Raw genomic sequence first — 26,188 nt, forward strand, 5'->3', positions numbered from 1 at the left:
TCACACTGAACACTGCTTTAAACTTATGCAAGTGCATGATTTCAAAAGTTGCCTTTCAGTCCGACTTTGAAGGCGACTTGAAAGACATCTGTGCGGGTTCATGCACAGATGTTTATTGAAATAAAAAGTCAACAAAAAAGTAGTGCAGGAGCTAGTTTTGGAAATTGGTGCAGCGCCGCAAAGTGGGCGTTGCACCGATTGGGACGCTCCTATTGCCAGCAATAGGCTCCAATTTGTAATGCAATTTGACCTGTCAAATGGCGCTGATGTGAACGGGGGCCAAGAGTGCTCCTAATCTCAGCTCGTTACCGGTAGAGAAAAACTCATGGGAGCCAGAAATCTTGCCGATTGATAAGGGATCAAATACTTATTGCACTCATAAAATGCAACTTTTTGGAAATGCGATTTTCTGGATATTTGTTGTTATTCTGTCTCTCACTGTTAAAATAAACCTACCATTAATATTATAGACTGATCATTTGTCAGTGGGTAAACGTACAAAATCAGCAGGGGATCAAACAAACACTTTCCCCTCCCCATCACTGTACGTGTGGGTCCTAAAAATCCTAGCTGCAGTCTCCTATAGCAGGTCTTGTACTAAGAGGGCAAGGCCTAGTCCCCCTTGTGGCTGGAATTCCCCCATTGATGGTCATCGTGGTTGTAAACCTCAGACATGAAATATGAACAAAGCATATCCCTCTATAGTGTGTGCTCTCAATCCAGAGCCCTAAGTGTAATTTCTGTCCTCAGCTATAAGGAGTCACTTCTGACAAGATTTCCTGACACCAAGAGAAAAAAGGTGACAGGGGAGGGAGCTTCAGCTCATCCTCAGCTCTATTCCTGTGTGCAGGGTGTGTGTGTCCCTTTTCTCCAACTCTGAGCTCTCCTGATGTAACCTCAGCTCTCCACCCCCTGCTTTTCAGAGCTGAGATATCCTGTATAAATTCTGCACTTTGAATGGACGTTTGGGAAAGACAGCTGTAAATAAACAGGTACAACTTATGTAGGAGGCTTTGTTTCATCTCTGTGTTTCACCTGAGGCCAGTCACTTCACTGGATATATGCAAGGGTTTACAACCACTAATTTCACGTATAATAGCATATACTGGTTCTGGGGGTTGCCTTCCCTCAGAACAACCCTGCACAGGCATAGGTGTATCCTCATACACTTAGAGGCCAAGCCCCATACACAGAGTCGGACATTTCTGACCACAAAATCCGTCTGATTTTTTCAGACGGATTTTGTCCGAAATTTGTCTTGCATACACACGGTCGCACAAAGTTGTCAGAAAATCCGATCGTTCGGAACCAGTTGACGTACGACAGGACTACGTAGAGGACAGTAGCCAATAGCTTTCATCTCCAAATTTTTTCTGAGCATGCATGGCACTTTGTGCATCAGAATTCTCTACACACGGTCGTAAAAAGTCCGATTGGATTTGTTGTCTGAAAATTTAGATCCAGCTCTCAAACTTTTCCCGTCGGAAATTCCAACAGAAAAAGTCCGATAGAGCCCACACATGATCGGATTTTCCAACATAATTCGATCAGACTTTTTCCGTCGGAATTTCCGGTTGTGTGTATGGACATTAGAACATATGGGCCAACCTATTTGGAGTGATGGGCGTTTTTCTTCAGGCGACAGAACGCTCAGATGTGAACAGGAGCCATTGAAATGAATGGGATTCGACTTGTTGGGTGTTTTTAAAGCTGAGGCTTACAGCAGAAAAATGCCCAGGTGTGAACAGAGCCTTACCCAATACCATATGGAGACACAGAACTTCAAACATGTTTACATTTTCATTGAGATACATTTTTAAAAACCATAATGGACCAATGGCCCTTACAGAGATGAAGTAGCGCCCATGGTGTCCAAATTACAGTCCTGACTGTTCCTATTGACCACCCCAGGAGTGGAATTCCCCATCTACAAACTCTCTCATAGAAGAAGATCATGGGACAGATGCCAGCAGTAGACTTCGCAATGGTGCACACACCCTTAATACTGATCACTCTGCATCCCAGCTCAAAGTACAATTATAGAATGTCTAACCAGATCTTCTTATCTTTTGCATTTTACTTACAGAAAAGATTAAAATTACACATCTAAATAGTTGGTGATAGTAAGATATTTGCTTGAAGGTAGAAAAAAAAAAAAAAAAAAAAAAAAAAAAGTCTTACTAATGGACAGTTAACATGCTTAAACTACTCACCACTGGTCAGGTACTTGTCATTGTCCCAGAATAAGGTACTTTCCACCTCTGTCTTGGAAGAAAGGAAAGAAAGAAAAGAAAGAAAGAAAAGAAAGAAAAGAAAGAAAAGAAAGAAAAGAAAGAAAAGAAAGAAAAGAAAAGAAAAGAAAAGAAAGAAAAAGAAAGAAAAGAAAGAAAAGAAAGAAAAGAAAGAAAAGAAAGAAAAGAAAGAAAAGAAAGAAAAGAAAGAAAAGAAAGAAAAGAAAGAAAGAAAGAAAAGAAAGAAAAGAAAAGAAAGAAAAGAAAGAAAGAAAGAAAAGAAAGAAAAGAAAGAAAAGAAAGAAAAGAAAAGAAAGAAAGAAAGAAAGAAAGAAAAGAAAGAAAAGAAAAGAAAGAAAAAGAAAGAGAAAGAAAGGAAAGAAAGGAAAGAAAGGAAAGAAAGGAAAGAAAGGAAAGAAAGGAAAGAAAAGAAAGGAAGAAAGAAAGACCCTGGAAGTATTGCAACTTGGCCATGGTAGTGGAATGGATGGAATACATGCCAATGTGTCCAAAACACCCATAAGGGATGATGACAGACAAGCAGAAGCCATCCAACTTCCCTTCTGTCTCCTGGTCAAATATCCCATAAATACGTAGACTAAGCTCAACCAAAAACACGTTTATGCCCATGAAGCAGCCTACACAAGTGGCAACTTATTTTAAAGCTGAACTCTAGGTAGAGTTAAAAAGGAATATAGCAGAGCCACTTCTGATCAGCACAGGAGGAAAATTAAAGTGATAGTAAAGCTTTGTTTTTTAAATGAAATAAACATAAAATGTGAAAAAAAACAAACAAACAAACAAACAAACAAACAATCAGTGCAGTTGTATAACATTTTACAATATATACAAAAATCTAATTGCTGCTAAAAACAACATCCCCCAGTGTTTTCCACTATACCTCTAAATACAAATACTTTACATCTAGATGTAGCGCAATAAAAAATACAACACAAATTGTTTCATCAGGTGTCCATAAAAGTCCTCCACCAATGTGCCATGAACTTAATACTTTTATTCAACCTCCCATGTATGATTTTTTTTTTTTTTTTTTTTTTTTTTTTATAAGCCTACCTATATCTCCTAAACATGCACAGTCTAGGAGGTATTTACTTTAGATGCAGCCGGTGACGTCACTGGCGCATGCGCTCTGAAGGAACGGCATACCCGTGCCATCAACAGCATGCGAGAGTGACACCATTGCTGGCTTGAACAATTAGATAGCCAAAGCCAGCGAACCTGGAAAGCAGACCAGGTGAAGATGCAAAAGCCTTCATTGGTGACAGCATGCTGCTGGAGGGCTACATTTTCAGGCAAGTCTGTTATAATGTGCTAGTATGTGATGCATACTAGCACATTATGACTTAAACTTTTTACTTTCCTGGAATGCAGTTTACTCTGCTTTAAAGATCCCATCCAGGTGACATGGGCATCCACCCTGTGCAAAGGGATGTGCTGCGGGAATAAAAACCAGCACATCCCTTGGTAAAGACACCTCATAGTAAAAACACAATAAGCACTGTTAGTCAAACTTTGACCACCCTGGATGTGTAACCCCTTCCCAGCCAGTGTCATTAGTACAGTGACAGTGTACATTTTACAGCACTGATCACGGTCCCCATGTGGCTCCCATCTGTCCCTGATTTGGAACAAAGTCCCTCTGCCCTCCTCATTTTGGTATGATCTAAGAAGTTCTATATAAAAGGCACTATTTATCTTTCAAATAGTGCTAAATCTTTCACGCAGAGTCTAAAATTTCTGCATCTGTAAATTTCAAAAGCCAGTATAAACGAATAGTAGTGGGAAAAAAATTAAAAAAATAAAAATAAAACACCCAACACACACACACACACTTGGAGATATATATATATATATATATATATAGCCGCCATTACTGGTATAGAAAAAAAAAATAAACATTCCAGCTATAACATTCACGTAGACCAATCAATATACAATTTTTTTTATTATTTTTTTTTTTTTTTAAACAAAAATATGTAGCATAACACATATTGGCCTAAATTTTTCAAGAAAGTGTTTTTTCTCTTTTTTTTTATTGGATAGGATTTATAGCAAGAAGCAAAAGATATAGTTTTTTTGGTCCTTTTTTCGTTTATAGCACAAAAAAGGTCAAATCTATACTCATTTGAGTGGTTACATGTGAATAGAACCTCTGACTGGCCCTCAATGTGCATCCAGGGTCATCTGTCCTGCTGAGTTTTGGCCGTAGACTAACTGTCACAGCTAATTGGCTAGTCTGTCTGCAGCCATAGCACAAAGTGGTTCTGCATCCAGGGGCAGCGTTTAGCCACCTCTGAATGCAGAAAACTATCCATGTCTGGCCAGTCACATGAATGTGGCCTTACGAAGAAGAAAAAACAAAAAACAAAACGGGATTTCAAAGATGCATGTCAGTGCGAGTTTGGGTGCGACTTTGAACTCATCTGTGCTTTTTTTTTTTATACACAGAGGTCTATTCGATTTGCGATCCGAAATTGCCAAAACTAGTGCATGTACTATTTTTTCAAATTGACGCGTCAGCGCTGCACCGATTTGAATAGTGCCATTGCCAGCAATAGGATGCGACTTGATCTGTCAAATCGCATGACAAGTAGCTCCAATGTGAACGATGGCAAAATGCAGTTTTGCTTTGCCAGCTCTTAGACCCCTTTCATGCTGAGGCGCTTTAGCGCTAAAAATAGCGCCTGAAAACTGCCTCCCATTCATTTGAATGGGTGCTTTCACACTCAGTAGAAAAAGTCCTACAAGGAGCATCTTTGGAAAGCTGTAAGTAGTGCTTCAAAAACACCCGTCCATTGAAATGAATAGGCAGCGCTTCCAAAGCGACTTAAAAGTGATTTGAAAGCACCGCAAAATGGGTAGTTTTTTAGAGAATGAATGCCTGCTATACAAATGCGCATTGCACGTTTTGCAGCAATTTGGAAACGAGGGAAGGACTGCACTGCAGCCACCCGCAATTCTAAAATCGCCAAGTGTGATTGGAGAATGGGAAAGTAAAAACTGCTTTCAAAGTAGAGATGAGCTCAGGCATCCTTTTAAACTCAAATTCCCAATTTTTTGCTCATTCCCCCTCCCCCAACAACTTGTGTGACCCGCCCGCAGCCCATTGGGAGTATAAAAAAAAAAAGCAGGAGTTCGGAGAACGCCCAAGCTCATTTCTATTTTAAACAGTAACTCCACTTGGGGGGGGGGGGGGGCGCGTGCAAATAAAACTTTTTTTTTTTTATAGCATATACAATTGCGACACAAGTTAAATTGTAATTGAATGCTGTTACAAATTACTTTTCAATTTGCGGCTCTGTAGTTTTCTGTAAAATGCAATATGGCTACCTGGAGGTATTCTGTACACAGATGGAGTGCAGAACGCCCCCAGGTATGTCATTTCCTGCTTGTGTGATCGGCTCACTGATTTTCCCAGAAGTCTGCACGATACAAATTCAATTTTGGGAATCCCCTGCAACAAAATAAATAAATCTTTTTGGTGAGAAAAAAAACAAAAAAAAAACAGCTAAGGCCCCTTTCACACTTGTGCGACCTGAAATTCATGCAATTTTGATGCAATGCCCGTGTAACCTTAAGATCTATAAGCCTCAAGTCACATAAAAGTCAGACAGAAGCAAAGTGATTGGTACTCATTGGAAATCATGGGGTACGACATGTCATGCGACTTTGCAGTCCCAAGTCGCACAAGTGTGAAAAAGGACTAAAGGGATGCAGACCCTGACACATTCCTCAGTAAAGCCCTGCAGGTGCAGCAGCTGATTGATACATTACAAAACCACTCCCATGCAGGTGCACATGGACACAGACAAACAGCTATTTCTAATAGATAGGCATCAGCAATAATGTTTATTATAATCCCTGCAATGTACATAGATCACCCAGAGGGGAATGCTTTTTTTTTTTTTTCTCTCTCAACAAAAGTAAAAAAAAGTTACTCTTTAAAGCTACCCCAGACATAAATTAGTGTTTAACCCTTCCATTGCAGGGGATGTCCCACTGCAAAGTTCGTTTTTCAATTTTCCTGAAGTTCAGTTTTCGGCAGCAGATCGGCCTGTCAATGCAGCGTACAGCTGAACTCCACGTATGATCTTTAGTCCATACTTACATTAGTCCAGCTTGGCACAATAGAAGTATGCATACCTCATACTCCAGGGGCAGCTGCTGCACATAGAATCTGGTGCAGCTGTGGATAGTAACCAATCAGCTTATAGGTTTTAGTCCCAGTTAACATTGGTCCTCTGTGCGATATCGCATTTGATTAGCACCCATGTGCAAATCACATGCGAAGTGAATCCAGCCATAAAATCTCTGTATGGATGTATACGCATCGCATTCAGACCAAGATCATGCAGGACCCTTTTTTGGTGCTCACCAGATTCGGATGTGAACAGCCATGCGATCCATGTCTGAACCAACCCGGGGGAGTCATTACCTTTGTATTGACACTCCCAACGGTTCGCATATGGTAGTGTGAACTGGCTGCGAGTCAGGTGCGATGCGGGAACCCATGCTGGATTCGCACACGTTCACGTATCGCACTAATGTGAACCGAGCCTCAGGCCTAGTTCACACCAATACATTTTTAGTGCATTTTCAGTTTTGCAGAAAGACACTGCAGAGTTTTTTTTTTTTTTTCCCCTTCTGGTTTTCGGATCCATAGACTTCAATGGATCAAAAGCATGTATTGAAATAAAACGCAAAATGCACCTGGAATCTGCAACCTGCATAGGTGTGAACCAGGCCTTAGGCTCCATTCACACTTGTTCGACTTGTCATGCGACTCTGGACAAAGTCACATAAAAAGTCACAGCCCATGTATTTCAAAGGAAAACGTTAAAAATCGATGCGATTTAAAGTCGCAGAAACTTTGTCAGTTCCTGCACTACTTTGATCCAACTTGAGTGGCATAGTCCGCAATGTAAACTCTCAAAAGTCACGTTTTAATGTTAGCAATGAGCCAGTTGTGCAACAGTCAAAGTTGCAATGGTAATTGCATAAACTTGGTGGAGTTGCGCAAGCGTGAATGGAGCCTTATTGTCAAATCTTAGAGATCTTTTAGACCCCCGATCCCTCCATAAAGAGTACCTTTCACCACCTATCACAAGGGATATTTACATTCCTTGTGACAGCAATATAAAAAAAAAAAGGAAGGAAGGAAGGAAGGAAGGAAGGAAGGAAGGAAGGAAGGAAGGAAGGAAGGAAGGGCAATAAATACATAAATAAAATAAATATGATTTTTTTTTTTTTTTTTTTTTTAAAGCCCCCCATCCCAGCGTGATTGAGCAGCAAAAAACAAACAAAAACGCATGCGCAAGTTGCGCCCGCATATGTAAAAAACAAACAAACACCAAATAAGTTTATATTGATTGGTGTGTGCAAAAGTTATAGCGTCTACAAACTATGGAATATTTAAAAAATTTTCTTTTTTTACTAGTAATGGAGGCAATCAGCGACTTATAGCAAGACTGCGATACTGCGGCAGACATTGTATTAAATGTAGATAACAGGAAAATGATAAAGGTTGGTATTGTTTTCCTAGAAAAGATGGTGATGTTGAAAATAACCAAACAGCTAATGTTTTGGGGAAGGCACGCAACAGCAACGCGTGTTAGCTGCGTTTCGTTTACAGGCGTTTAAAATTTGACTATTTTGGAAAAAAATAAATAAAAAAGAACACTTCTAAACGCAAACACGGCAAAACGGAAGTTTTTAAACATCGGTTACTATCTGTCAAGTTAAATTGTTCAGCAAGAGGTTGTAAAACATCCCGTGTACATTAAGCCTTAGGGTACTTCAACACTTGGGCCGTACCTGCGTCAGCGGTAAAGCAGTGCTAATTTTAGCAGCGCTTTTTGGCCGCTAGCGGGGCCTTTTTAAGCCACCGCTTAGAAAGGGTTAAGAAACACCCGTGTTGCCGCACTGCCGACATGTTTGGTAAGCAATTTTCTGGGGAAAAAAAAAAAAAAAAACACATTTTAAGACTGGCCATACACCTATAGATTATCTGCAGATTTTCTATGGTCAGATAGAAAAAGTGGAACAGATTCCTCCATCTACAGGAAACTGTATGGAAGAATCTCCCACTGGCCCAAGCTTCCATATATTGCTAGTCAGCCCCGCTGGCTCTCACAATACCTGAACATTCTATTTGGGTGCAGGCATTGTTTAGGGTGGGAGCCAGCGGGGCCGACTGGCAAGATACTGAAGCTTGGCCCAGTGGGAGATTCCTCCATCCACACAGTTCAGCATACATGGAGAAATTTGTTGCACTTTTTCCATCTAACCATAGAAAATCTGCAGATAATCTATAGGTGTGTGGCCAGCTTCACTTGTAAGCAACAAATATCAGAAATAGGCTTAAGCATGAAAAGGGTTAAGTTGCAGCTTGTGCAGATGCACAACCACCAAAGCACATAGCTACATAAACGTCGCAAACCTCCAATATATAGTATAATCTTTTTATATTGAGTACATTTACATATTATGATTATTATTATTGATTTTACTTTAAAAGGTTTTTTTTTTTTTTTTGTACGATATACCACCCACAATGTCCCCAAGACTCACCCAGAAAATGGTGCTGTATGCGATGAGTGTGAACTTCAGGCACAGGTAAGGGAACCTGGAACAGTAGCGAACCTCTCCGGCAGCCATGAGTTCAGGTGAGTGTTTGCGGCTCAGGTGAGGGCGATGAATGAAAACTCAGCCCAGGTGAGGCTCAGATCATCAGTCATCAGTGGTCAGACCTGTATTATCTCTTCCAGCATGCACAGGTAAGAACCAGCTTTTCCTTTCCTCCTCCTTATAGTAATTCTCCCCTGCAGCAATGCTCAGTGTGTAGAAAAGAGCCTGTCCTCCAGTGTCCTGGATTGTCACTTCTCATGGTTCTCCGCACTCCAATTCCCATACATTGGCTGTTTGATGTGTGCTGGAGGGGAACTTGGCTGAAAGTGACAGAGGGAGTGTATGGAAGGCTGTAGGGGAGGATGGGAGTGCCTAGTAGAGGAGGGGGGTGTTTATGTAGCTGTGTGGCTGTGCTGAGCCCTGTCTGGCTGTCAGATGGTGTAGGGGAGTTAGTAGGGTGTTGTTTGTTGTGTATGTCAGGTGCACAGCTGAGTCACAGTAGGAAACAGGAAGCTGGATAATCTGGGAGAGCGGAGCAGGGTGTGATGGCTGCTGGTGTCTAGTGTAGAGCCAGCTGCATGGGTTGTCCTCCTCTAGGATGGCAGAGGGTCTTCCCCTGGAGGGGGTTGGCAGCGTCATATCGGCTTGTCGCTGAGCCTCCTCCCAGTGTGACACTGGATGACCACACAGCCTGTGCATCACCATCCAGAGCATGTCAGCTGAGGAGACAGGCAGGGCTGGCGGTGTCCTCAGCGCTTCCATGGAATACGCCCTACGCGCTGATCCTTTAATGTCCATTACATACTCCTGATTTTTCTTTTTAACCCTTTCAGATCTCCAATTGGTCGTAGACGGCACTCGGACATTTAGGTAAAATCCTTGCTACAAAAGATGGTTCCGGAAGCGCGTATGATTGGATCTAAGGATGAGCTCATGCATGTTCGCATACGCCACGTGCAGAGCCTGCCAGGAAGTCGGCGCAGCGCCGCGCTAATCACAAGCAGTGAGACGTTGCCCCGATTTGCAGCTGCAGAGATCAGGAAATGTCTCGCTGCCTGTGATTAGCGCAGGGCTGCGCCGACTTCCTGGCAGGCTCTGCATGTGGACCATGCGAACGTGGCGACGCTCATCGTTAATTGGATCGTTCGATTATACGTACACCTAAGGTGTCGGAGTGTAGCCAGATACTGAATGGTAAAAATTAGGATTGATATTAAGGCATCATGTACACTGCGACTGGTAAACGGACGTTTAGGAGCAGTTGGGTGTTTTTTTTTCCAGCTGCTCCTGAACTCTCCGATAATGTTATCCTATCAGTACATGTACACAGGGTCGTTTCTAAGCAGTTGCGTTTAGAAGCATTTTTTTGAAAAGCAAAAAAATGCGCTCAAAACGGATGTTCAGAGGCATTTGAAAAGCCTGTAACAGCTTGTAAACGCATGCTAGCTGCGTTTTGTTTACAGGCGTTTAAAACGCTTCTAAACACAAACGCGACAGAAGTGAAGTTTTTAAACATCGGTTAAATCGTTCAGGAGAGGTTGTAAAACGTCCCATGTACATTAAGCCTTATGCCCTGTACACACGGTGGACATTCCAACAAAAAAAATCCGTCAGATTTTTTTCATATGGATTTTGGCCCAAACTTGTCTTGCATACACACGGTCGCATAAAGTTGTTGGAAAATCCAATCGTTAAGAACGTGGTGACGTAGAACACGTACGACGGGACTATAAAGAGGCCAGTAGCTAATAGCTTTTGTCATGTAATTCATTCTGAGCACGCGTGGCACTTTGTTCGTCAGAATTGTCTACACACGTTCGGAATTTGAACGATCGGATTTTGTTGTCGGAAAATTTTAGATCCAGCTCTCAAACTTTGTGTGTCGGAAATTCCAACGGAAAAAGTCAGATGGAGCCCACACAGGATCAGATTTTCCAACAAGAAGATCCAAGGGCATTAGGGTACTTCAACACTGGGGTTGTGCCGGTGTCAGTGGTTTTAGTGCTTTTTGGCCGCTAGCAGGGCCCTTTTGACCCCTGATAGTGGCCAAAGAAAGGGTTAAAGAGGAAGTAAGTTTTTTTTTTTTTTTTTTTTTTTTTTTTTTTTTTTTTTTTTTTTTAATATATAAACACCCTGGCATAAGGCATAATGAGCTAGTATGCATAGTGTGTGTGTGTGTGTGTGTGTGTGTGTATATATATATATATATATATATATATATATATATATATATATATATATATATATATATATATATATATAAATTTTTTTTTTTTTTTTTTTTTTATTATTTTACTTTATGCTATAAAACATATCCAGTAAAAAATCTAATTTCTTCATCAATTTAGGCCAATATGTATTCTGCTACATATTTCTGGTAAAAAAACAAAAACAATAAGTTTATATTGATTGGTTTGTGCACAAGTTATAGCATCTTCAAACTCTTTGGGATATTTGAATTTAATTTTTTTACTAGTAGTGGAGGCAATCATAATATATATAGAATATATATAGAAGGGCTGCATAGCATACTAGCTCATTATGAATAACTTACTTGAAAACGAAGCCCCCGAAGCGGTCCTCCGTCTTCCTCTTTGCCGCTGCCATGTATCCCGGAGCGACTTCCGGGTCTCGCAGCTCCGATGCTGTGATTCGCCGGAGCCGCGATGACGTCACTCCCGCACATGTGCACGGGAGCTGACACTCGCGGCATATCGCCGCGATCTGCGGCCTGCCCAGTGCGCCTAACAGTGTGTGCCTAACAAGTGTTTTCTCACTTTGGGGCAGGTACCTGCTTTGCAGGAACACAGGATCAATGTCTTCCACACTGACAGAATGGCGAACTGCCTTGTTTACATAGGCAGACCACTAGGCGGGTCCGCCGGATCCGATGATTGGCTCTCACACCCAGAAATGCAGGATCACGTTTATAAGTGATCCTGTGCAGCGCGACCGCCCTGTAGCAGTAAATCTGCTATCAGGCGATCGGCAACTGGTTAAGATCATCAGCTTTATGATAACTCGCAGGCAGGGGGCACTCTATCATGGCTCTGGCTGGCTCTGTCACAGAGTGTCGCATACCATGGCTGCTGGGTGCTGATTTTGTTAACTTCTGACCAATAAGTGCCCCCCGCTGCCTGTGAGCTCTGATACCATCCATTATGCCAGAGAGACAGACACGGTGCAATGTTGTCTATTCACAGACACCCCCATGCACACGTGTTGAAGCCTTGAAGGCACTGGCAGCCTCCCGATTGGATCTGCTTCCCCTCTATTCCTGCTGCTGGACATCGTCAGCTGAGCTCAGCTGCCTCTCTCTGCCCGTCGCCTCCGCCGGCCTCTCAGGTCTCACTCTCCGGGCCCCGGCTACTACTGGGTGGGGAGCGGTGGAAAATGACTCTGCTGGGGAAGGCAAGGAGATAAGCAGGCAGGAGGCTGGCCTGGATCTGGTGGCCTGGATCTGATCAGCACATCATCATCAGAAAGGGACACAGATAATGGAAAAAACACCCCCTAAGTTAGTAGAAGGGGAGGTGTAATTCAGATTTTTTATCTCTGCCCCGACTGTCTTTGAAAATTGCCCCAGCTCCTGTTGAAGTCAAATCTGGGGACAAAATCAGGGATAGACTTGGTCTGGGGACAGTGTCCTCAATCCAGGGACTGTCCCCTGAAACCGGGGGGAATCTGGTCACCCTAAACTAAGGGCTCATTCACAAGTGCAGCAGGCACTGCTGCTCCTCTGAAAAGCGATCTGAGTGTGTTTGACAGGTGGTGATATGTTACCCACGTAGAGGGTTAAATCAAGTATGAGGAGAAGATACTGTGCGCGGTGATCTTTGACTTCTCACATGTTCAGGTAGATCTCCACCTTTTTAAGGTTGTTTACCCCTACTGGATTGTCCATCAGAATCTTCATGTCCAAATCCGGTTTTCTGTCAGAATAGCGAACCCATCAGATTAGGTAATGGAAGGGACGTTCCATTAGATGCGCATGCGTTCCACCGCTGCCTGGTTTGCTAATCTGACAGAACACCTGCAGTCAGAAGGTAGCAGCGGACATCCTACTACAGCTATGTCTTGAATTTCAGTCATTTTAGCAATAACCAATTTTGACTAGATCGACTTTAATTGCCTCTATTGATCGCTTGGTGGACTGGAGCAATGTCTTGACCACACTTCTGGTTCAGGGTGCAAGTAAACAATTTTTTTATTTTTTAAAGCAAAAGCAAAAGATCAATCCTTCTCCCCCCCCCCCCCTTTTTTTTTTTTTTTTATCTTTTGCTTTTAAAGGTTGAGGAGAGTCTTTTTGGCCCCAGATATCTCCATAAAGAGGACCTGTCAGCCTTGTTTCTATTACAGGGGATGTTTACATTCCTTGTAATAGGAATAAAAGTGATAAAATAAAATAAAAAGACAGTAAAAATAAATTATAATAAAAATTAAACCGCCACTGTCCCTCCGTACTTGCGCACACTTGTAAGGTATAGCCGCCAAAGTTAGAGTGAGAGCAATAATTCTAGCGCTAGACTGCCTCTGTAAGGCCCCTTTCACACATGCTGTCTGTTTTTCATCCATCCATTGATGGCTAAAAAAAATGTTCATCGATACATCTCTATGGAAAAACGTATCTAAATGGATGCTCATCCATTTACATCCGCATACGCCATCATCCGTTTTTTGAAACGGATCAAAGGTCTATTTTTCTTCCGTTGAAAAAAAAAAAAAACAGATCGGACAAAAACGGATGTAAACTGACTGACAATAGGTCAGTTTTCCATCCGTTTTTGCATTGGTAGTGGATGTTAAAGAAGAAGTAAGCCCTGATGAGTTTACTTCCTCTTTGATTCCCTGCAAAGGTAAAGCATAATTAACTACTATGCATCGCATAGTAGTCCATTATGTGTCACTTACCTGACACAGGAGCCAGCGAAGTCACCGCTGTCCCCTGTAGTTCCGAACGTCCATCTTCTTGTTGGGTCTCACTGCTCTGGCGTTGTGATTCGCCGGAGCAACGATGACGTCACTCCCGCGCATGCGCACAAGAGCCGACACTCGCGGCATATCACCGCAATCTGCGGCTTGCCCAGAGCGCCTGCGCACCACCATTTACGGCGCATGCGCCGTAGACGGCGACGGCTGTCTTCAGGTAAATATCTCCTAAACTGTATAGGTTTAGGAGATATTTCTTGGACCTACAGGTAAGCCTTAATCTAGGCTTACCTGTAGGTCAAAGTGGTTTGTAAGGGTTTACAACCACTTTAACCACTTGCTTACTGAGCACTTAAACACCCTTCCTGCCCAGACCAATTTTCAGCTTTCGGTGCTCTCACACTTTGAATGACAATTCAGTCATGCAACACTGTACCCAAATGAATTTTTTGTCCTTTTTTTTTCCCCCACAAATAGAGCTTTCTTTTGGTGGTATTTGATCACCTCTGGGGTTTTTATTTTTTGCGCTATAAATGAAAAAAGACCGAAAATTTTGAAAAAAAACGCATATTTCTGTGACAGAATTATGCAAATGATTAATTTTTCTTCATAAATTTTGGCCACAATTTATACTGTTACATATCTTTGGTAAAAATAACCCAAATCAGTGGATATTATTTGGTCTTTGTGAAAGTTAGAGAGTCTACAAGTTGTGGTGCGAATCGCACAAAATTGATCACATCTGATGTACTGGTGGCCTATCTCACTTCTTGTGACCCGAACAAGTCAGGAAAGTACAAATACCAAATGACCCCTTTTTGGAAAGTAGACATTCCAAGGTATTTAGTAAGAGGCATAGTGAGCTTTTTAACCACTTCAGGACCGCCGTATTGCCAATGTACGTCAACACAATGGCACAGGCAGGCACAATCACGTAGATGTACGTGATTGCCTTCCAGCGGGTGGGGGGTCCGATCGGACCCCCTCCCGCTGGTTACGGCGGTCCGGTTCGCTCCAGGAGCGCTCCGTGATGAGGGGATGGCCGTTGGTTTTCGGCCACCCCCTCTGGATCGCTCCTGGCCAATGAGAAGCTTCCTCCCACTGTCTATTGTTTACACAGGAAGGAGGAAGTGATGTCATTCTCCTCGGGGCGGTCTTTTTGACCGGACTACGAGGAGAAGACTAAAGCCTCATACACACGATAGGACTTTGTACAAACTTTCCCTTGGATTTTTGTACAAAGGGTGTCGGCCCTGAACTTGTGTTGCATACACACAGCAGGACTTTTTCAGCCAACTTTCACCAAATCACGTGGTTTTTCTGCTCTTTACCGCCACCTTTGGTCAACTTCTGTATTGTTGTCTGATCTTTTGCATTGGTTCTGAGCATGCCTGTTTGTACTTTGTACAAAAGTCCTATGGTTTTCTGTACACACGATCAGACTTTGCTTCATCGGACTTTTGTTGCCAGAAAGTTTGTCCGTTCGCACAGCCAACAAAAGTCAGATGAAAACCAAAAAAGTTTGTCTGATGGAGCGTACACACGGTCGGATGTTGCTCCAAAACAGCTAATTTGCATGTTTGTTGTCAAAAAGTCTGATCGTGTGTATGGGCCTTAATAGTAAGTGTGCACCAACACTACACTGACATGTAGGTACACACAGGCACACAAACCCCCCCCCGATCCCCCGCCCCCCCTCCCCCCCCAGTCACAGTGTCACTGATTGCATTGATCATTTCTTTACTGATCAATGCATTCAGTGTCAGTTGTGACAGTAAAAACTGTCAGGACAGTTAGTGTTAGGTCCAGGGTAGCCCCCTATCACCCCCCAATAAAGATTTAACCCCCTGATTGCCCCTAGAGTTAACCCTTTCACCCCCTTTTGCCAGTGTCACTAAGCGATCATTTTTCTGATCGCTGCATGTGTCGCTAGGTAGCTAGTTATTTTTTTAGGTTCACCGCCAGGTTTTTATATCGCTAGGTACCCCGATATACTACCCAATAATGGTTTTAACCCCCTGATTGCCGCTAGTTAACCCTTTCACCCCCTTTTGCCAGTGTCACTAAGCGATCGTTTTTCTGATCGCTGCATTAGTGTCGCTACAGTCGCTAGGTAGCTAGTTATTTTTTTAGGTTCACCGCCAGGTTTTTATAGCGCTAGGTACCCCGATATACTACCCAATAATGATTTTAACCCCCTAATTGCCGCTAGTTAACCCTTTCACCCCCTTTTGCCAGTGTCACTAAGCGATCATTTTTCTGATCGCTGCATGTGTCGCTAGGTAGCTAGTTATTTTTTTAGGTTCACCGCCAGGTTTTTATATCGCTAGGTACCCCGATATACTACCCAATAATGGTTTTAACCCCCTGATTGCCGCTAGTTAACCCTTTCACCCCCTTTTGCCAGTGTCACTAAGCGATAGTTTTTCTGATCGCTGCATTAGTGTCGCTACAGTCGCTAGGTAGCTAGTTATTTTTTTTAGGTTCACCGCCAGGTTTTTATAGCGCTAGGTACCCCGATATACTACCCAATAATGGTTTTAACCCCCTGATTTCCGCTAGTTAACCCTTTCACCCCCTTTTGCCAGTGTCACTAAGCGATAATTTTTCTGAACGCTGCATCAGTGTCGCTAGTGTCGCTAGGTAGCTAGTTATTTTTTTAGGTTCACCGCCAGGTTTTTATAGCGCTAGGTACCCCGATATACTACCCAATAATGGTTTTAACCCCCTGATTGCTGCTAGTTAACCCTTTCACCCCCTTTCACCAGCGATCACAGTATAAGTGTCACTGGTGACGCTGGTTAGCCAGTTAGTTATTTAGGTTCCCCGTCAGGTTTTTATATAGCGCCAGGGATCCCCATATACTACCTAATAAAAATTTGAACCCCCTGATTGCCCCTAGTTAACCCTTTCACCACTGATCACCGTATAAGTGTTACGGGTGACTCTGGTTAGTTTGTTTTTTATAGCATCAGGGCACCCACCATTTATTACCCAATAAAGGTTTAACCCCCTGATCACCCGGCGGGTGATATCAATTAGGTTTTAGGGTCAGGGTCTGCGTCGCCCCAGGCAGCGCTAGGTTAGTGCCAGTACCGCTAACACCCACACGCAAAGCATACACCTCCCGTAGTGGTATAGAATCTGAACAGATCAATATCTGATCTGATCAGATCTATACTAGCGTCCCCAGCAGTTTAGGGTTCCAAAAAAACGCATTGTTAGCGGGATCAGCCCAGATACCTGCTAGCACCTGCGTTTTGCCCCTCTGCCCAGCCCACCCAAGTGCAGTATCGATCGATCACTGTCACTTACAAAACACTAAACACATAACTGCAGCGATCGCAGAGTCAGGCCTGATCCCTGCCATCGCTAACAGGTTTTTTGGTAGCATTTTATATTCAAATCCGGAAGGCAGTGCTTGGTTTTCGGGGTCCCGTACGTGGCTAGGCTCCCAAAAAGTCCCCCACATGTGGTATCCCCGTACTCGGGAGAAGCAGCAGAATTTATTTTGGGGTGTAATTTGACTTCTGCCCATAGCATGTGTGAGCAATATATCATTTAGTGACAACTTTGTGCAAAAAAAAAAAAAGTTTGTAATATTCCCGCAACTTTTGGCAAAATATAAAATATTCCATGGACTCAACATGCCTCTCAGTAAATAGCTTGGGGTGTCTACTTTCCAAAATGGGGTCATTTGGGGGGGTTTTGTGCTATTTTGGCATTTTATGGCCTTCGAAACTGTGATAGGTAGTGAGGAGTTAAATCAAAAATTTGCACCCTTAGAAATCCTGAAGGTGGTGATTGGTTTTCGGGGTGCCGTGCGCGACTAGACTCCCAAAAAGTCCCACACATGTGGTATCCCCGTACTCAGGAGAAGCAGCAGAATGTATTTTGGGGTGTCATTTCACATATGCCCATAGCATGTGTGAGCAATATATCATTTAGTGACAACTTGGTGCAAAAAAAAAAAGTTTGTAATATTCCCGCAACTTGTGGCAAAATATAAAATATTCCATGGACTCAACATGCCTCTCAGTAAATAGCTTGGGGTGTCTACTTTCCAAAATGGGGTCATTTTGGGGGGTTTTGTGCTATTTTGGCATTTTATGGCCTTCGAAACTGTGATAGGTAGTGAGGAGTTAAATCAAAAATTTGCACCCTTAGAAATCCTGAAGGTGGTGATTGGTTTTCGGGGTGCCGTGCGCGACTAGACTCCCAAAAAGTCCCACACATGTGGTATCCCCATACTCGGGAGAAGTAGCGGAATATATTTTGGGGTGCAATTCCACATATAACTATGGCATGTGTGAGCAATATATCATTTAGTGACAACTTTTTGTAAAAAAAATTTTTTTTTTTTTGTCATTATTCAATCCCTTAGGACAAAAAAAATAAATATTCAATGGGCTCAACATACCCATCAGGGTAACATACCCATCAGCAATTTCCTTGGGGTGTCTACTTTCCAAAATGGGGTCATTTGGGGGGGATTTGTACTGCCCTGCCATTTTAGCACCTCAAGAAATGAGATCGGCAGTCATAAATTAAAAGCTGTGTAAATTCCAGAAAATGTACTCTAGTTTGTAGTTGCTATAACTTTTGCGCAAACCAAAAAATATACGCTTATTGACATTTTTTTTACTAAAGACATGTGGCTGAATAAATTTTGCCCTCAATGTATGACTAAAATTTAGTTTATTCGATTTTTCTTATAACAAAAAGAAGAAAATATCTTTTTTTTTTTTCAAAATTTTCGCTCTTTTTCCATTTATATCGCAAAAAAAAAAAAAATCGCAGAGGCAATCAAATACCATCAAAAGAAAGCTCTATTTGTGGGAAGAAAAGGACGCAAATTTCGTTTGGGTGCAATATTGCATGACCGCGCAATTACCAGTTAAAGCAGCGCAGTGCGAAATTGCAAAAAGACCTCTGGTCCTTAAGGTGTTTATTGGTCCGGAGCTGAAGTGGTTAATGTTGTAATTTTTTTCCCACAATTCTTTGCAAAATTAAGATTTTTCATTTTTTTTTTCTCCACAAAATTGGCATTGTAATAGGTTATTTCTCTCACGTGGCATGTGTATACCACAAATGACACCCCCCAAAAAATTCTGCTACTCCTCCTGAGTATTACAATACCACATGTGTGGGACTTTTTCACAGCCTGGCCACATAGAGAGGCCCAACATGCAGGTAGCGCCATCATGTGTTCTAGGAACATAAATTACACATCTAACTTGTTGACTATTTATTACACTTTTGAAGCACCAGGACAATGACACGTGACACTGATGACAGATGGCACTGATTCGTGGCAATGATGACACTTATACGTGGCACTGATGACACGTGGCACTGATGACAGATGGCACTAATATGTGGCACTGATGACAGATGGCACTATGTGGCACCTATACGTGGCACTGATACGTGGCACTAATACGTGGCACTAATACGTGGCACTGATGACAGATGGCACTAATACGTGGCACTAATACGTGCCACCGATGACAGATGGCACTAATACATGGCACCGATGACGTGTGACACTGATGACAGATGGCACTGATAAGTGGCATTGATGACACGTGAGACTGACAACAGATGGCACGTGACACTGACAGGTGGCACTGATGACAGATGGCACTAATACGTGGCACTGATGACAGATGGCACTATGTGGCACTGATGACAGATGGCACTTATACGTGGCACTTATATGTGGCACTGGGGGCAGGTGGCACTGGGGGCAGGTGGCACTGAGGGCAGGTAGCACTGGGGGCAGGTAGCACTGCTGGGGGAGGATGGCACTGCTGGGGGAGGATGGCACTGCTGGGGGAGGATGGCACTTTTTTTTTTTTTTTTTACTTTTTTTTTTTTCAACTCAAGGCAGAAAAGCCGTTCATCTCTCCCCTCTCACACTGTCTGTGTGAGGAGGGAGAGCAGCGCTGAGAGATGATCTCATATGTTTACATATGAGATCATCTCCCATTGCACACGCCGATCACGCTGTAAACGGCCGCTGTGATTGGCCGTTTACAGCGATCTGTGTTTGCCTGTCCCCGGGGGACACAGCGAACACAGAACTTCCACGATGCGCGCCCGCGGCGGCGCGCATTGCAGAAGTAAACATTAGGACGTCCAGGGACGGCCTCCCGGACGAACGCGCCTGCTCTACGGCTGTCATTCGGCTATAGGGCGGGCGTGAGGTGGTTAAGGACCAGCCTCATTTTGAGATTTTGGTGTTTAGAAGTTTTTTTTTTTTTTTTTTTGCTAGAAAATTTGTTAGAACCCCCAAACATTATATATTGTTTTTTTTCTAACACCCTACAGAATAAAATGTTGGTCATTGCAATACTTTTTTTTACACCGTATTTGCGCAGCGCTCTTACAAACGCACTTTGTTTTGGAAAAAAAAATCACTTTTTTTAATAAAAAAAAAATTACAACAGTAAAGTTAGCCCAATTTTTTTTTTAGATTGTGAAAGCTAATGTTACGCCAAGTAAATTGATACCCAACATGTCACGCTTCAAAATTGTGCCCGCTCGGGGGAATGGCGTCAAACTTTTACCCTTAAAAATCTCCATAGGCGACGTTTAAAAAATTCTACAGGTTGCATGTTTTGAATTACAGAGGAGGTCTAGGACTAGAATTATTGCTCTCACTCTAACGATTGCGGCGATACCTCACGTGTGGTTTGACCACCGTTTTCATATGCGGGCGCTACTCACATATGCGTTCACTTCTGCGCGTGAGCTCGTCGGGATAGGGCGCTTTAAAAAAAAGTTTTTTTTACATATTTATTTTACTTGATTTTATTAATTTTTTTCACTGTTTTAAAAAAAAGGGTTTTATTCCTATTACAAGGAATGGAAACATCCCTTGTAATAGAAAAAAGCATGACAGGTCCTCTTAAATATGAGATCTGAGGTCAAAAAGTACTCAGATCTCATATTTGGACTAAAATGCAAGAAAAAAATAAATAATTTTGACATTGAAAAAATGGCCCTTTAAGAAGTATGGGCGGAAGTGACATTATGACGTCGCTTCTGCCCTTCTATGGTATGGAGAAGGGTGGGGGCCATCTTCACCTCGTCTCCATACCTGGCCACGGACAGGTCCCGATTGCCTCCACTACTGCCGACGGCCCCGGTAAGCTGCGGCGGCGGGGGGGAGGCCCTCTCCCACCGTCGATAATGGTGATCTTGCAGCGAATCCGCCACAGAGACCACTCTTATTGTAAACAAGACTGGCTCCTGAAGAGATGGATACCTCAGTTGCTGCCGTTACCGAAATAACCATCTTCAAAGTGCTGACGTATATATGTACAGGAGCCGGTCGGCAAATAGGATGCCTACATGTCCCGGATTGCCTGGGACTGTCCCGCAATTGCCATCTCTGTCCCTGGTCCCGGGCACCTTCATTCCGGGACAATACAGTGTTCCGGAATGAAATTGAGGTCACAGCCACCACCTACTAACTAGCCTTCTAGCAACCAGTGACACTACAGACTCTCAATCTCTCAGTGAGGCCGGGAGCGAGGCCCACGCTTAGTGCTGCACTGCAGTCTCCACCCACATCGGCACCTCCCTCCTTCTCCGGTACCCAGCAGCAGGCACTGGCATTATATTCACTCTCCAGGCAGTGTCTCCTGTCCACCCACCTCCTTCCTCGGCTCCCACCGCCCGACAGCATGCAGAGGGAGTGACAGCAGCAGGGACTGGTCATCTAGTGTCTGTTAGGTGTGCTGCTGCTGGATCAGATCGATGGCTGCCGAGTGCCCGATTTCTCCTGCATCTGGTGGCAAGCTATGGGCAGCAAGTGCCACACTGTATCTGGTGGCAGGCTATGGGTGGCAAGTGCCACACTGTATCTGGTGGCAGGCTATGGGTGGCAAGTGGAAGAGTGTATCTGGTGGCAGGCTATGGGTGGCAAGTGGCACACTGTATCTGGTGGCAGGCTACAGTTGGAAAGTGGCAAACTGCGTCTGGTGGCAGGAAACAGTGGCAAATGACGGGCTGTATCTGTGGCAGGTGACGGTGGCAAGTAACAAGCTGTGTCTGGGGGCAGGCGACGGTGGCACGCTGTATCTGGTGCCAAGTGACAAGCTCAGGGTTCCCACTGATTTTGCATTATGGTGAGTTGAACTATTTCATGATCTATTACAATGTGGTAATAGAAATAATATAATTTGACCATCCTGACACCATATATAGCATGGTGTCGGGATGCCAATCATTCGCCCGACAAATCATTCTGCCACCAAATTCCCCGTCAACCCTGAGACTACATTGCCCCCTCATCTTTTTTTGAGAAGGGGGGTGTCTCTGAAGGGCAGTTTTGAAATGTGGTCACCCTATTGGCAAGTGGTTAAAAAAAAAACAAAAAAAACAGATGAGTACTGATGAATACTTCATCTGTTTTGACATGACTGAACTGATGAAATGAATGATCCGCATGTGTGAAAGGGGCCTAACTCTAAAAGGGTAACCTGTAAAGGGGTTTAAAGTGTCGCCTATGGAGATTTTTAAGTAACGAAGTTTGTGGGCATTCCATGATCCTTGATAGACACTGACTGGCATCCCTGGTGGGCTCTACTGGGCATCCTTGCTGGGTCTGCACTGTCAATCAATTAGCTGATTATCCCCCCCCCCCCCCCCTTCAGGAGAGCCCCAGATCGTCTCTCCTCTACTTGCACCTTGTCAGCAGGAATAGAGGAAGAGCTGATAAACGGCACTTCCTAGTTTTGATGTGACCAGCTGTGATTGGACAGAGCTGATCACATGATAAAGAGTCTACGTCTTAGGCTCTTTACTAGGATCGCAGATGCGGTGTGTCAACGACGCATCGCACTGCTGTCGCCCGTGCTGCGCACCCTTCCAGCTTATCCTGCCGCATGTCATATGACGCCCAGTCAGAATAATAGAGCCACTCTGCGGCCATCATGGCGAGCGGGAAGTGGTTAAAGTGTTTTTTTCCCCCCCAAAAAACATTATATATTGTTTGAAATACCGCTGCATAAATGCCTTGTGACATAAAAAAATGTCAACAATCCCATTTTTATTCCCTAGGGCAGTGATGGCGAACCTTGGCACCCCAGATGTTTTGGAACTACATTTCCCATGATTGCTTGACTATGATGCAGAGTGCATAGGCATCATGGGAAATGTAGTTCCAAAACATCTGGGGTGCCAAGGTTCACCATCACTGCCCTAGGGTCTCTGTTAAAAAAAAAAAAATCAATAAATAATGATTGGGGGGTTATAAGTACAGTAATTTTCTAGCAAAAACGATTGATTTAAACTTCTAAACAAAAAGTGCCAGAAAAGGCTTGGTCTTACAGTGGATAAACAGAATCGTAATATGTGCTATACACCTATCTCAAAAATAATTCAGAATTTTACATTGGACTGAATACTTTCTTTTTTTGGGGGTTTAAACTTGAAAACAAAAATCAAATGAGTTAATTTCTCAGCCATACATATGAATATTTACACAAGTGCCTGCAGTCGGGTGACAGCAATCCTCAGAGGGGAGATGATGTATTTGGTTTCAGCCCAAACTGCAGCTGTTGCTACGTCATTCCTACATTGGAACGTATGTGAATATTCACACTTATGTGAGTCCATTAAAAAAAAAAACCTGGAAACTTTAAGCCTGCTGTTGCTGACCTGTCTTTTTGAAAATGCCGCTTGCCTGACTGTCATTTTGTATCACTGAGCCTCAATAATTGGATTGTTCAGATTATATATTCATTTATTTCCAATGATCGTCAGCTTCATCTAATGGTCATAATGCAGTATTTTCCTGAACCACTGGCACCGCGGCTCAACCTACTGCTTTTACTAGTCCTGGCTGCCCATGTCAATCAGCCCTAATTGCACTGTCTTTTCACATGCATTTGGTATTGACAATGGTATCCTTGCATTTAACAAACATTGTGATGCATTTCTGACATGACATTAAAAGCTTTTTTTTTTTTTTTTTTGGTCTATCAGCAACTAGTGAGGCTCCAGATGCAAAACTATCATCGGAGAAGTGATTTTCATAGCAGGCTATTGTAGCAAAGTCTTTAGCCTCCTCCAGTCTGAGAGACTTCAGGGCCAAAGAAAGCTGACGCCCTTCTGTATGTGGTGGCTTGTGAGGCATGGTGGGTGCAAGGTGGATAAAGTTATTGGGCGCCAGACACTTCTTGGATGTAAAAGAGGTTTTTTTTTCTCTTAAGAGACCTTTTTTATATTTTGAGACTTCAATAGGACAGCCGTACAGGGAAAGGCCCTCAGCAAGGCACCGCATCTGCACATGCAGGATTGCTGTCTCCTATGGCAACAGTCTTTAACAGTTTGTAAAACAAATTGTTACAGTCCTCTTTGCTTCACTACAACTTCTACTTGTAGTATGACAGCCCCTTGAGTTCCTGGCCTCTCGCTGGACCCAGTGATTCACTGACTCCGAATCGCTGAAGCGCCTCAAAGCTTTGCGGTGGTATCTCTCTCAAGCGTCACCCACGCTTAGCACTCCAGATACTTCTCAAGCTTCACCCCTGCTAACCGGCTCAATCCCTGGCTTAACTCACAATGCTGCTCTGCAAGCATCACTTCCATTAATTGGGTCCCTGACTTGATCACCGCCTGAAGTTTCCAGATTCTCCACTGTGCCCATTCTATGAGAATGCTGCTCTGGTACTTGCTTCAGTTACTCACTGTGGTCCCTGGTAAAGATGAATGGTCCCTTTTTAATGGCAACAGTTTCCCTTCTACCTCTGACCATGACAGGTTCTCCGGCCGGCAGAACCGTCACTTCTGGTTGGACTACAAGCCACAATCCCAACCCTGTGCTGCCCTCTTTTTTCTGGATAGGCCTTCACACAGCCTGCCAGCCAGATGCCCTTGGGATAGGCCCAATCTCTAGCTTATCAGCCCAGGGCATGCGACACATGCCCACCCAGACAGCCGTCCAGGTGGCACAGAACATAGATCACCTGAATATATTGGCTCTCCCAACTAGGGTGACCACATTTCCAAACTGCCATTCAGGGACATTCCCCCCTCCCAGCATGCATCAGTCGATGATGTCACAAGGGGGTGGTGACATCACCGGGTGGCCCCGCCCCTTACTTATTTAAGAAATGACACTCGCAGTTGGCGGGTGACCGTGCCTGAGAGTGGAGCAGGGTTTATGTGCTACTTAGTGCCTTAGATAGAAAAAGCATTTGTTTCATGTATGTGAGCTCAATATTGCAGTTACAGGCAGCCCCTTTGTTTCAAAAAGTGCAATTGTTCTTTCAATATCAGGCTAAGATACATGAAACAAATGCTCTTTATTTCTAAGACAATAAAGTTGCATATAAAAAAAAACCTGTACTTTACACTACAAAAGGAATATAAATGACCTGAGGGATCTAGAGTTAACATTGGACATACACCAACCCACCTGTCCACTACACTGCCCCTACCTGTCCACTACACTAACCCACTACACTGCCCCACTACACTGCCCCTACCTGTCCACTACACTGCCCCTACCTGTCCACTACACTAACCCACTACACTGCCCCTACCTGTCCACTACACTAACCCACTACACTGCCCCTACCTGTCCACTACACTAACCCACTACACTGCCCCTACCGGTCCACTACACTGCCCCTACCGGTCCACTACACTGCCCCTACCTGTCCACTACACTGCCCCTACCTGTCCACTACACTGCCCCTACCTGTCCACTACACTAACCCATTACACCGCCCCTACCTGTCCACTACACTGCCCCTACCTGTCAACTACACTAACCCACTACACCGCCCCTACCTGTCCACTACACTGCCCCTACCTGTCCACTACACTGCCCCTACCTGTCCACTACACTGCCCCTACCTGTCCACTACACTGCCCCTACCTGTCCACTACACTGCCCCTACCTGTCCACTACACTGCCCCTACCTGTCCACAACACTGCCCCTACCTGTCCACAACACTGCCCCTACCTGTCCACAACACTGCCCCTACCTGTCCACAACACTGCCCCTACCTGTCCACTACACTAACCCACTACACTGCCCCTACCTGTCCTCTACACTGCCCCTACCTGTCCACTAACACTAACCCACTACACTGCCCCTACCTGTCCACTACACTGCCCCTACCTGTCCACTACACTGCCCCTACCTGGCCACTACACTGCCCCTACCTGGCCACTACACTGCCCCTACCTGGCCACTACACTGCCCCTACCTGGCCACTACACTGCCCCTACCTGTCCACTACACTGCCCCTACCTGTCCACTACACTAACCCACTACACTGCCCCTACCTGTCCACTACACTGCCCCTACCTGTCCACTACACTAACCCACTACACTGCCCCTACCTGTCCACTA

At 43.9% G+C, this 26,188-nt stretch overlaps 2 protein-coding genes across 2 annotated transcripts in view; one reads left to right on the forward strand and one right to left on the reverse strand.

Moving 5' to 3' along the window:
• TSPAN15 (tetraspanin 15) overlaps positions 1–9,286 on the reverse strand; it is a 62,444-nt gene extending 53,158 nt beyond the window's left edge. Inside the window, exon 1 of the mRNA XM_077480625.1 lies at positions 8,823–9,286. Coding sequence (XP_077336751.1) covers positions 8,823–8,909 — 87 coding nt within the window. The 5' untranslated portion in view covers positions 8,910–9,286. The remainder of the gene's footprint in view (positions 1–8,822) is intronic.
• Positions 9,287–9,524: 238 nt separating this feature from the next.
• MAP4K1 (mitogen-activated protein kinase kinase kinase kinase 1) overlaps positions 9,525–26,188 on the forward strand; it is a 250,064-nt gene continuing 233,400 nt past the window's right edge. Inside the window, exon 1 of the mRNA XM_077480613.1 lies at positions 9,525–9,749. The gene's annotated coding sequence lies outside the window, so the exon portion shown is untranslated. The remainder of the gene's footprint in view (positions 9,750–26,188) is intronic.

Source organism: Lithobates pipiens, unplaced genomic scaffold (genome assembly GCF_037356315.1).
Source record: "Lithobates pipiens isolate NorthernLeopardFrog02 unplaced genomic scaffold, aLitPip1_a1.2 Scaffold_1, whole genome shotgun sequence".
Lineage (NCBI taxonomy): Eukaryota > Metazoa > Chordata > Amphibia > Anura > Ranidae > Lithobates > Lithobates pipiens.